The sequence below is a fragment of the Cygnus olor genome, chromosome Z (assembly GCF_009769625.2).
Source record: "Cygnus olor isolate bCygOlo1 chromosome Z, bCygOlo1.pri.v2, whole genome shotgun sequence".
Lineage (NCBI taxonomy): Eukaryota > Metazoa > Chordata > Aves > Anseriformes > Anatidae > Cygnus > Cygnus olor.
In genome coordinates, this window is record NC_049198.1 from 70,757,508 (window position 1) to 70,771,097 (window position 13,590).

Here is a 13,590-nt window from a genome sequence, read left to right on the forward strand (position 1 = left end):
CACGTGAGGATGTTGCTGTCCTGTTTCAGGAAAAACTATAAAGAACTACTGGAATCTCTTAGTGGAGCTTCTTAGTAGATCAGTAACTTCCCTTGATCAGGCACATTCTTCAGGAACAAGCTGCTTAGGAGCATGACGTCTTGTTTTGCCATTTAACCAGGATGAATTGCACTCAGTAGACAACTACCCTATTCTCTTTTTTAGGCAGCATCTTGTGAATTGTGAAGTGTAAAAATTTTCAATATAAAATATTATTTCAGTCTGAGTACTATGCATGTTTTTAGAGAAAACTGCAGCGTACAGTAGATTAGAACTCATTTTGAAAAGATTGATATTGTAGTAATTTGCAAATGTTAAGTTTCAGCAAATACTTTTTTTTTTGCTGTTACTTAGATTACATATTTACTTCATTAAAATTTTATTGTGTTCTGGCCCGCTGAGAACTCAGAATTTAATTTTCCATTAATTCACACAGGAGTGTAGAATTAAACATTCATGATAGTGAGTTGTGGCATGGTTTTAAATTTTACTTTTTATATTTATTGCTGAAATATTAGTGATAGTCTAGATTTTTTCTCAGTTTATCCATGCATCTGACGAAGTCTGGTATCTAATTTTTAGGATATTTATACTACGGTTGATAGTCATACTTTTCTCGGAGATGTTTAACTGTTGATTCTGCTGATCAGTTTTCCCCCGTGCTTTCAGCTTGATTTAAGTTTTGCATAATTTAGTATAGGAAAAATAACATGACTTTTTTTTTCTTTCTATTGTTTACAGTAAGTTGTTTTTCTGGTTATCCCATTGTAATACCAATAATTCTTCATACTATGTAGGAAGGCAGGAAAATCTCATCTCCTGTCTAGATTGCAAAAAGTGATACTTTTACTGTTCAAAATGTGTACTGCTTGGAAGTTTATCTGAAATATATAAAAAGTTGAACAAGGTTGAATTTAACCTATTCAGCACTAAAGTTCTTTGGACATTGCCTCTGACATGTCAACTGTCATCAGGTCTAAAAATACTGAACAAACCAAGTTTTGTAGCAGTTTTAACTTCCGAGTTTCTTGGTGTTTACTATATTTTGAGTAGAGTTCTCTAGCGTATCTTCATTCTTTTATGGTGGTATGTTATTTCTCTTACAGACGTCTTCACCTAAATAAGAAAGCTACAGATAAACAGCCGTATAGCAAGCTTCCTGGTGTTTCACTTCTCAAGCCGCTAAAAGGTGTGGATCCTAATCTGATCAACAATTTAGAAACCTTCTTTGAACTGGATTATCCCAAAGTATGTATACTATTTACAGTCTTTCCTCTTCTGCCTTCTAAACTGATATCAGTTGTTTGTGCTAAAACTATTCAACTTGATTGTATAGTGAGTTGTTCTTCCTTCCACAGCTAATGCATAATTACATGTTTTATGTGTTCCAGACAATACTTATTGCTCTTAAAAAAGCTGCTTATGAAGAAACATGACTAAGACTTGGGAATAAAACATACTCTAGACATTAATAACTAAGAATTGCTCAATGTTGAGATTATCCTATAAACAAGTGTTGAGGTGCACAGTCTCCAAGCCACTTAGCCACTGCTGGAAAATAGATAGTTAATAAAAGCTTCCATTTGCTCTTGAACACCATTTGACTTTGTAATATTAGTGATAAGTAATATAAGTGATAAGCGTCAGAGTATGTCCTTGCTTTAAGGACCATACAGCATAAAGGAGAAATGCTCGCTGCATCCTTTGCTACTTGGTTTATGCTACTGTGTATGGAAAACATGCTATTCCTACTGCATATCAAGATTTCGAACTCAGGAGATATAAGGACTTTTTTTCTCAGTTTTTCTCGAAACCATTTCTGATACTGTTCCTTCAGGTGTAGAAGGCCAGAGACATGGGTAAGGTGTACAGTGAGTTTTTGTTGTGTATCCTATTTAGGAGTGAGTTCAAAGCTCTGTCTGGTAGGGTTTAAAAAAAACAACAACAAACAAACAAAAAACAAACAAACCAAAAAAACAAAAGCAGAAGAAAACAACAGAAGACTTGGAACTTACTAAAAATTGGATTGTTCTTTTGTAATGACATCCATGGCCTTTGAAAAGCTTGAGGTGTGCAGGTTTGAATCCTTTGACTTACTGAAAAGCGTGATAAAGGTTAAGTGTAGCCAAAATAAATTAAAGCACACTTGAGGCATTCTGTATATGCTAATGTTGCAAACAGTGCAGAAGGGTTGCAACAAGACCTTAAGATGTTCTGTGACTTTAATGAGCACCTGAACACTTGACTACAAATACAGTTGTTTTTACCTACTATGCATATTGAAATTTTGGCAGAAATCTCCCCACTCCTGTTATATCCAAATGAATCTGATTCTAATGTTTATGTAGATAAGCATCTTTGTATTTCTTCTGCTTTAGTCATATACCTTGTATCTCTTTAATCTGTTACTGCATACAAAGACTATTTACTGTGAAAAAGAATTTTTCTCTGTACAAATGTTGGCATGTCAAAGCTTTTTGTTCTATCTCGTTGAATTTCTTTCAGACTGTGAATATAGAAATGTCATTGCAACTGTGGATGGAAGATTATTTTTACAAGTTACCAGCAAAAATAATTGTTCTTTTGCTTTTTTAATTGAATCAGCAATAAAGCGCTAATTTCTTCAGTTGGTAATTTTCATGATGTTCAAGATGTCAGGACCATTCTATAATAGTGGAAGGACCTGCCTGCTTAATGAGACAGGTCTTTTGCCTTTTAAATTCAACTTTTTATGCTGGTAAAAATAGTAGGAAACAAATATTACTGACTCTTTAGGCTAACAGGCTTTAAGCTTGCACTCTGAGACATAAATGTGCTTGTCTGGTAGTCTGTAGTGCTAGACCAAGTCTTACTAACTACCACTTAGTGGTTAATGATTTTAGGTTTCCACAACATTCTGAATGAACTTTTGATTGCTGTATTTTTGTCTCTATCTCTTTTTTTTTTTCTTGAAAGAATGTATTTATTCCATTTAATTCATCCAATACTGTAAAAACATTACTTCTTACTGAATGGAAACATTAGAGATGGTTCTCACTGAACTTAGACAGCTCTTGAGATTCAGGTTAATTTTTGATTACGTAAAATAAACTTCAAGTAGGTGTTAAAACAGTGTGAGGGAGAATGAAATAACCATCCTGATCAGTAGTTGGAACTTCTCATTTGGCATAGCAATTGTAAATAAGATTCAACAACCATATTGTTCTTAAGCTGAATTTTTAATTTTTGGTCTGTAAAAATGGTCCCTAGGTATCTTGATCAGAGATCTAAATTTTCTGAATGTTATTCTTTGTGTGGAGCACTATTAACATCTTGTAATACTTCAGCCATTTGACCAGGGAGAGGGGAAGGTTATGTCAAGTAAGGAGCATTTAGTGAATCTCTTGCAAATGCAGAAACAAATATCTCCTTTAAAGCTTGTAAAGTTGTCTCAAAACATTAGGTTGAGTGATTCTTAAAATGCAATTTTTTTCACCCTGGTGTCTGTAGTTCATGTAATAAGCATGTAGATTGACTGCTGAAACAGCTACGTTTTTCCTTTAACGCTTGCTAGTTTTTCTGTTTTTCTGTTGATGAGGAGAATACATATATGGCAAGATGCATGTCCCTGAGCTTAGCTTTATTATGTGCTTAGGTACACATTTACTGGTCTCAAAGGATTATCTTCTGTGCATCTACATCTACATTATGCACCTACAAAGTAAAGAAAAGGAAGATGCAGTTTGGTGTACAATAAAGGTTGTGTTAATATCATCTGGGGTTCTCTTAAGGGTATAAAAAGAACCCAGACTGTGTGAATTCCATTTTTAAGTGTCTTCCTTGTTTTGCCATGCAAGCATTCAGAGTATTACAGGCTCTATTGGTAAAGATCATATTCTAACACAATTCTGACATACTGCATTTTGGGAATTAATGTATGTTGACAGAAAGACAAGATACAGATTGCTCGGTCTGCTGTGGAAGCTAATGCTTTCATGGCTTGTATCATCATTTCTTTAAATATTTTGTGTACTGTAATTTCATAGAGTGTAAACTCAGTTTTAAGATTCATATGTGAGCAAAAATAGCAGTGAAACAAAAAATATTACCTTTTGTGTGTACCAGAATGTCTTGTTTTGTGCCCAGTAAAAACTTTTCCAATAACAGGAAAATGAATGTTCTTAACGACAACAGCTTATAGGGACACGGGCTTGGGTTCTTTTCACAAGCATGTGGTTGCACATTTAAAAAAGTCTTATTTAAATGTAAAACAACCCCGTTAGTTTTTTTCAATTCTATAGCAGTGCTCTGTATTTTTTCAGTTTGGTGTGCCATTAAGCTTTATTCCCTCAGCTATACTGGTATTGTGTGTGTGTGTGTGTGTGTGTAAAAAACAAACAAACAAACAAAAAACAAACAAACAAAAAAACAAAAGCATTTGTGTACACTTTTGTTTTTCTTTTTTTTTTTTTTTTACTAGTATGAAGTACTACTCTGCGTACAAGATCATGACGATCCAGCTATTGATGTTTGCAAAAAGCTCCTTGGCAAATACCCAAATGTTGATGCTAGGCTGTTCATAGGTAAGCATTGCAGCTCTGGGGTGGGACTCTCACTTGAAAAATCTTTTTAGGCCTTCAACTCCTTATATAGTATTCTGCAATAAACAGTTGTCTTGTTCTGCCAGTGTTGGTTCTGTAGCTTAGTCATCTGTTTGAGAGGAGTATAGAATTAATTTTGTATTCACCATTTGAGACCTTGTTTTAAAAACAAACAAAACCAAACTGTAGGAAGAAGCATTTGTGCAAGCCCCTCCTCGCCCCCCAGCTTTTCTCTACTAAATCTGGAATTCATCAGTTTAAATCCTATCTCTGTGCTGAACTAAATATGCAGGAAGTTACTTAATGTTGTGGGTGTATTTGAGCTTGAGGTGCTACAATAATCCTTTTTCATCAACTTAGAGACTGTGAGGCTATTTCTTCACTTTCTGATTATATCAGAGGAAAGGAATAAGGTGTATTGGAACTAAATACTAGTTTTAACTGCAGAACTATAATGCTTCTCTGACATGAAATAAACTGAATCATATCTGTTAGGAGCAAAATGTTGTCTCACTTTTTTTGCTCCTGTTCTGTTTTTTTTCTAAAATTACCCTAGAGCATAATGATCATGATCAGTAGTAGCACACAACATTGACCTTACAGAATGTAGTAACAAGCTTTTTAGTTCTACTGTCTTTTCAATGTCATTAACCTTATTAGCCTGCCATTTTGAGGAAGCATTTGAATCCTTTTCCTTTTTAACCCTCTGCATAATTGTAGTGAGAGCTAAAATATGGAAGTGAAGGAACACTTAAAATTGAAATCGTTTCCATTAAGTTGGACTTAAAAAATTGAAAGGTTACTTTATTCTGTTTCAGTTAACACATCTAAGTATTTGGAATATTGAGCCTAGATTCTAAAAAGCATGCATTTTGTGTATGATGTCTATGTTTTTTTAGGTGGCAAGAAGGTTGGCATCAACCCCAAAATTAACAACTTAATGCCTGGCTATGAAGTTGCCAAATATGATCTGATATGGATCTGTGATAGTGGAATCAGAGGTAGGTGGGTGTTGTAATGTGCTGACAGTTGTATTGCCCTTACTCCTGTAAGCAAGCAGTTGTGGGGAATTGTTTTAAATGAGAATAGAAATAGAAATTAAAAATAGAATTTTGGAAAAATATTTTCACAGAATAAAGATGCTTCATCTCTAAAAGGTATAAATACCATTAAAAAGAAAGTTCAAACTGCTTTCATTCTATTTGTTGTTGATCATAATAATGTTAATCATATTTAGTATTTTATTGACACTGTTGCCCCAGAGTACTGCGCACTGAAGTGTACCTGCTCTTCATAATAAAATGATTCTCTATATTTTTTATAGAGTAGCCTCCTGCTAATGACAGAACTGTTCAGTGAATTGTTTTCTCGTTTGTCACTTAGTCACACCAGACACACTGACGGATATGGCCAATCAAATGACTGAGAAAGTAGGCCTGGTCCACGGGCTTCCCTATGTTGCAGACAGACAGGGATTTGCTGCTACCCTGGAACAGGTCAGTGCAATACTTTGTTATTTTTTTTTCCCTAATACACTGCTGGCTGACTAAAAGTTGTATAGTGCCCTTTGCAGCTTTTAAGCGAAGGGATGTTTCATTTATTTTTAGCTGCAGTTACACTTCAGACTATCTAGGATAACATTTACATGTTTGAAAATCCAACCACAGCGCTAAACATTGGTTCAGTATTTAAGTTTGCAATTCCAAGAAGGAGTGCAGGATTTTATTTTAAAGTTAATTAAAACTGGACACTTCTTCAATGCTTACTCAGAAAAGGCTATTCATTCTATTTTTCATTTTGAATAGGAATACAAAAATGGCTGTATGTCAGAAAAGTCCTTTTCATACAGTGTCTTATTTACAGCTTAGCTTGTAAGCAGAGCCTTTGAGAACAGAACCTAAGCAAGATATATATGCTGTTTTCAGATAGTAGTTGCTCAGCTGAAAATACCAGAAAGCTGAGAGAGATCCTGAACAGGAAGTAGTCTTGTCTGTTTACTAATACTCAATATATTAGTAAGAATGGTTTTCTTACAAGAACTTTTCCATTTCCATTCGATTAAGTCCATTTAGATTTTCAACATCTACAGCTGTATGTAGCAGGAAGTCCCACAGTTACAACCACCACCACCTTGTTCACTCTGAACTTCGTTCTCCTGTAGTGTATTTCATGTCTCCTAATGCTTCTTTTGGAAGAGAAAGTGAACAGTTGATTCCTGTCCAACATCTTCATATCACTTATGTTATCTGTCCTATTCTTCCCTCTCTCCATTCTCAGTAAGTTCTCTTTTGTAGAATGAAGAGGTTGAGTTTTCTTGTTTATTCCTTTTGTCTCAAGGCAAGTAATTTAATCAATTATCTTTTATTCTAAGCTGGCACGAATGAAGCATTTTGGCCCTGAGTCTAATGTTAGTCAAAGGCAAAAATATGAGAGACAAAAGTGCAGAGAAATTCAGTGGAGAGAGAGCAGCTTATGTGACTTTTTTTCTGCAGTGAAAAGTCTGAATTGATTTTCTTAAGGGAGCAAGAAGCAATAGCATGAAGTCCTTAGTATTGCTGTTAATCTCCTTAGTACAGTGTTTCAGGTCTTGCTACTGTATTCCTGGAAGAGCTTTTTCTTCCCATATCCTGTATGCTATAAGATCAGCATGGCTCTTCTTGAATGAGTTAGTGTATTAGTAAGACCATCAGTGGGAAAAAGTAGTGGGAGGTGCTAATGCTCACTACCAACTGTCTTTTTGTAGAAAATTGCTGGTTCTATATTGGATCTTACAAAGATACAACTTGCTTACAATCTGAATTTTTATCTTCCCTATTTCTTCTTGCATGTACATTAAATAAACAAAATTCCCCTGGTTCTATACAACCATATAGTAAGCTTCTTTGAAAATGTATGCAGAAATTTACTTGATGTTTACAAGGAGGCAGCATATCTTTTTTCTATAACCAAGTAATCTATTAATTTTAATGATTGGCGGTATGATTTTAGTATGTACTTCCTGAGAACAACCTCTATTAACTAGAAATTAAATACCAAATTTAATATGGTGGTTCAATACATGGATTTAATGAACAGCTTAAATTTATAAAAACAGCACATATCGCTGTTAGATTTATCAGTTTTGTTGATAGGTTAGATTTCTTATATGGGTGGTAAAGACCTTTCCAAATAGAGCATCATAATTGGCCATGTCTAGCTTTCTTTTTTTCTTCCAAACACTTATGGGAGAAAGTTGTGGGTAGTACTTGCATAAATACAGGTAGATCTTTAAAAGTCTTATTTATCTTGTTTTTGCAGGTTTATTTTGGAACTTCACATCCGAGGTCATATATTTCAGCCAATTTAACTGGCTTTAAGTGTGTGACAGGAATGTCATGCTTGATGAGGAAGGATGTCTTGGATCAAGCTGGAGGACTGATAGCTTTTGCACAATATATTGCAGAAGATTATTTTATGGCCAAAGCTATAGCTGACCGGTAAGATGACTGGATATTGCTTATTACTTTAAGTACGGTTTTAATTCTTTTTTTACATTACGTATTGTATGTATAGGCTGTCGAGTCAGTTTCACATGTATACAGCAAACATGTTTTACAAGTGCTTTGTCCTGTCAGTGTATTCTTGGAGAAATAACTAAGTCACACTGCAGTCTATTTCTTTAGGAAAAAAGTTTCAGAGAACTTGGAGTAAATATTATTCAAGTGGTATTTGCTACCTTCCAAGCAAGAGACTTGATAAAATCTGCTTCATTTTTTTGCTTATATATAATAATGTGGCATATATACCAAAGAAACCTTCCAAGTCTAATCAAATTCTTAGATGTTTGTTCTAGAATTGCTCTTTGCATTTCTTATTTGCTCTTTTTTTAATACACATTTATTTTTCAGGGGCTGGAAATTTGCAATGGCCACGCAAGTTGCAATGCAAAACTCTGGTTCATATTCTATTTCTCAGTTTCAGTCCAGAATGATCAGGTAAAATTTTAATTTTTACTTCTGCCTCTCACCTCTTACTTGCTTCGAATGTGGAAAACTTAAATGATGAGAGCAAAACTTCTATCAAACTAATTTGATGTAATATCCAGAATGATGAAGTTCCAATGCATGGCTTGAAGTACTCTTCTTGTTGGTGTTGAAAGACAGGTGCTGGCTTTCCACAGAAGTAGGACTGAGATATGAACACTTTTTTTTTTTTTAAACAAAACTGAAAACCTTAAAAAAAAAAAAAAAAAACACCACACAACACTTTAATACCTTTTAAATGCTATGCACAGTATCTTTGAAAGGGAGATTTTTTGCCATGCTTAATTTGGAGGTGTACTTTGTGTGATTAAACTAACATTGAGAAAGACCCTGTTGGCTCATCACCTGATGAGCCTGTAGAAGAGACATAAGGAATTGTGTATAGTTTGGAACTGATTTATTTATTTTTCCTAGGTGGGCCAAACTGCGAATTAATATGTTGCCTGCTACAATAATCTGTGAGCCAATCTCAGAGTGCTTTGTTGCCAGTCTAGTTATTGGTTGGGCAGCTCATCATGTCTTCAGATGGGATATAATGGTATTTTTCATGTGTCACTGCTTGGCATGGTTTATATTTGACTACATTCAACTAAGAGGTGTTCAGGTATGTAGCACTTTTTTCAAAGGTTATGAAAGTTTTTAGTGCCAACTACTTCAGCAAAAAGATAAATGTGATTATAGCGACAAAATATTTGACATTGTCAAGGAAATACCAGGTCAAATACCGCTACCCCTACCCATCTTCCAACTTTAGTTATAGTAGCGTGAAAGGAGGGTGTAAGTGTGCTTGTTTGTAATCTTGTTTTCTGAGTGCACCTACCTCTACATGGGCTCTGAAAGTTGGCTTCTCTCTTGCCTTTATCTCTTTTGCATTTGTTTCCAGTCTGCTCTACCTCTGCATGTCCAGAATTTTTAAGCTTTTTTTTTAAGAGTCCAAGGACAGCAGCTTTGTGGGATGTTAGTTTTCTTCCTTTCTTAGTTGTTCTTTTGTCTTGTATGACTTGAGGCTTATATGTATATTTTAAGTATACAATTACTTACAGTTTTACTCTATTTTGATACCGAATAATGGACTTACCGTACAGATGTAGTCTTCTAAAAATAAAATTCTTCCATCACTGGAAGAAGTGACACCTCAGCAAAACTTTGAATGTAGAAGGATGTCACAAATCAGCACAGCATTTGCTGTTCTAATGCTGTAGTTCTTTAAACTATTTTTTCTGTGACCACATTCCATCTAAATCTGATCCACAATTACTTGTGTATACAAATTTATCAAATAGCTCTCGTTATGAAAAATATTCTTTTTTAGCCTTAGCAATTACTAGAAAGATAAGTTGGTTCTGCTGTTGATTTTGTAGAACACCAACAGCCAGGTTTCACAGTCACCTTTCTGAATCCTCATCTCACCATGTGTGACACGTACATGGAGTAGGAAAAGAGCTTTGTGCCTATTCTTCCTCTTCTGAAGTCTCCTTGGTTTCCAGCTCTGCATGTGGCTGGAAATTCTCAAAGGAACAGAAAAGGCAGAGGCTCTAAACTCTTTTTAATCCCATTTTTTTTCTGAGGCCAAAAGCTTGGGTTTTTTTTTTTTGAATTTCACTCTCCTGGGAAACTGCAGTATACTTCTCTCATCTAGATGCTGCTGTTCTGGGGTCTGTGGCAAAAACCTAGTGCCTGCTTGAACACAATTTTACAGAGCTTCACAAGGGAAAAGAAAGTATTTATGCTTTTCCTTGCCTTTTGCTCTACATAGAAGTCATTCTTTGAACCTTGTGGGTCATTCTGTCAAGCTTTGCATGTTTAATATGGGTAATATTTTGAACAGGAAAACTTTCTTGGATTCTAAAAAGTATGCTATTGATAATATAAATCTGTCCAGTAAGCTGTAGTGTAGATTTATCTGTAACACAAGTGTTTTAATTACTTCAAAATTCCTTTGGAATAGTACGTTTAAGTATTTGTTCTTATGTTCCTAGGGTGGTGCTTTGTGCTTTTCAAAACTTGATTATGCAGTAGCTTGGTTCATCAGAGAATCCATGACAATTTATATCTTCCTATCTGCTTTGTGGGACCCCACTATTAGCTGGAGGACAGGACGCTACAGATTACGTTGTGGAGGCACTGCAGAAGAAATCCTTGATGTATAGCCACAGCTTTGTAACTGTGAATGTCAAAAGAGAAAGGGGATCAAAAGTATTATAAATTGTTTATATAAGTACTTTTAAGAAAATCTACCTTCAGTAGTTTTATTACTTGTATGTTTTGGTATCTGTTCTTTAATTTATTTTTGCATGGCACTTGCATCTGTGAAAATACATCTGTAGTTTTGGCCAAATGGTACCTTGCTCCTATGTACAAATAGAAATGGTGAGAATTGGTCCTGACATCTATTTGCTATGTGAATGCTCTGCAGTAAACTAATTAAAAAATATACATATATCCTCCTGGATATGAACAGCTTCTTACTCCGTGGTGTGCTGGCCTAGCAAAGCCAGGGGTCACATAGCTATTGTCCAGCTGGATTGCACAAGGCCGCACACAGTAAAATCACAGAAAAAGTATGTCTGATTTCTGTCATATCCCACTAAATTGAACCAGTAATAGGACCTCGGGAAAGAAGCTCTTAAATGCTTTATGCCTACCTCTTGTAGTTGCTGCAGAACAAAATGAATGGAAAGGTAAAAATGCTTTGCAAAAACAAGCTAAAGTAAAGCTGGAGTCTTGTGTTTATCTGTATATATGAAATACTTGTCATTGCAATGAACCAAAAGTGGACTGAGTTTGATAGAATGCGTTGAAAGGAATTATTAGACAGTCATGTATTGTGAGCATCTTTTGGCCAACTCTGATCTGGTTCGGTCTTGAACCTTGTTAAGCACTGTGCTGTAACTAGCCTAGCTGGTCCCCTTCACTATTTCCATCCTTTTATAAGGGGTGTTTTGTGTGAGTGAATGCTTTTGGGGGGGGCGGGGTGGTCACTAGGGGTTGGAAAGGAGCAGAAATACATTTCAGAAACATTTCACATGAGCTATTTTCTTACACACAATGTCTTAAGAATGTAATTTCATGATGCAGGTATTTAATAACTTTTTAAAGTGAACATACATACCTACACTAGTATCATAATTAAGTATTCAATTGCAGTAGATATTGTGAATATATTAAAGGGCTGAGTGAGTTTGCTGTTACTGATTAAAACTGTAATCTTAATTTAAGTATCAAACTAAGTCTACTCTTGGCTTTTTGCCTACTACTGTTAGTCTAGCCTTTAAATTGGACTTTTGTATTCCAGTGGTATGACTAAAAAGACTAGATTATAATGCATGCCCTGTTTTCTGACCCCTTCCCTGTAGCTTGATTTCCAACCTCATTGTGAGACTTCCTAATTTGTGGTGAACTGGACTTGTTTTCTTTGAACTTTTTAAATTAAAAGCAAAACAAAAAACACAGCAAAGCTAGAGAGGGATGTTGCATAAGCCTTTTGTTTTCATAATTGTATTTATGCTACTTTACTTCAGATGGGATAGAATATTGCCACCATGAATGTGAGCTGTTAATTACAAGGCTAAAGCCAAAAAAGCAGCTTTAAAAGTTGGATTATAATGTGTAGCATATTAGCAATAATGATGTGTATTTATAAAAATGGATACTTTCACCTTACTGAGCCAATCCCTTAATTGTCATATGCTATACACTAGCGTAATGTGTATGTATGTGTTAAACATACTCTGGGCCAAAATGCTTTATCCACCTTAATATTTCTTTCGCCTTATGATACAATGGAACTTCTTTTAATGGGCATTTCTATATGAACAAAGGCTTTTGATGCATGCTTCATTCTTTTCATGTGAATCAGGAAGAAACTCTTCCTGAGGAAAGTTGCACACTGAAAGCTAGTCTAGTTGTGACCCACGAAAACATTGTTTTTAAGAGTTTCTACATAGTTGAATTTTGCTGACAATGTTTGTATCTTTGTTTTATGAAGTTTGATGCGATTCATTGCGCTGTTGAAGTGAAGCATAGCTTGCAACTTAGCATTATGCTGATTTCTATGCAGGCAATGGAACAGAAAACCAAAAAAGGCTGAACAGGCTTCATTTTAAAAATGTAAGTGGGGATAATTGTTTACCGGGTGCTTTTGTATTAGTAGAGCCATTTTTGGTCAAGAAAACTGAAGCTTAAGGAAATAGTTTAATTTGGGTATTGTCTGGTTGATTATGGAATGGAATCCAACACTGTCAGATACTGTAGAAGATGCTGCAACAGAACTTTTAAAAGTTAAAAATGGCTAATGTAAAGTTGTGTTGATATACAGATATGTAGAATGTACCATGTTTATTTAAAATCATTGTCTTGTTTTTTCTTTTATTTAAAAATAAATTTTGAATACAATGTTTGGAATACATCTTTTTTGCATTTTGTTCAATGGCATTGTAACAAGGAAGCTTTGATTTAAAGTGTTTATGGCAGTTTTAATGGGTTTAATTTCTAATTCATCTTTACTACAATAAATTGGTCTGCTGTTCTTAGTTTTTTTTTTTTTTTTTTTTTTTACACCTATACCATCTGTTTTGGATTTTACATTTTGCTGAAATTAACTCTCATGTGCTTAAATCTTTTGAGCTATCCTTACCTTTTTTTTTAGCATAACTTCAGTGTATGAAAACTTCATAACTGAACAGATAGAAAACTGTCTATTGTAACTAATCAGGCTAGATTAAGACTTTATAGATAGATGTCTTTGCTTTAAAACTTGGAGAAATTGAGGAGTAGCATTCATACTTCGCTTTGAGGTACTACTGCTGAGAAAGCACTCTGTGCATGCGCTGTCACCTGACTGGTCTTTTCTCTTCCTTAATACATTCTCTAATACCAGTTTTCATGCAAATCTTAATAAGAGACTGTGCACAATAGAGCCGCTGGAGTCTGGGAGGGATGGTGGAAAC

General features: G+C 34.9%; 1 protein-coding gene across 1 annotated transcript in view; it reads left to right on the forward strand.

Annotated features, from left to right (window-relative positions):
* The window catches only part of UGCG (UDP-glucose ceramide glucosyltransferase), a 28,761-nt gene extending 15,712 nt beyond the window's left edge, over positions 1-13,049 (forward strand). Inside the window, exons 2-9 of the mRNA XM_040541392.1 lie at positions 1,146-1,287; positions 4,499-4,601; positions 5,519-5,620; positions 6,003-6,115; positions 7,917-8,095; positions 8,507-8,593; positions 9,056-9,245; positions 10,621-13,049. Coding sequence (XP_040397326.1) covers positions 1,146-1,287; positions 4,499-4,601; positions 5,519-5,620; positions 6,003-6,115; positions 7,917-8,095; positions 8,507-8,593; positions 9,056-9,245; positions 10,621-10,791 — 1,087 coding nt within the window. The 3' untranslated portion in view covers positions 10,792-13,049. The remainder of the gene's footprint in view (positions 1-1,145; positions 1,288-4,498; positions 4,602-5,518; positions 5,621-6,002; positions 6,116-7,916; positions 8,096-8,506; positions 8,594-9,055; positions 9,246-10,620) is intronic.
* Positions 13,050-13,590: the final 541 nt, after the last annotated feature.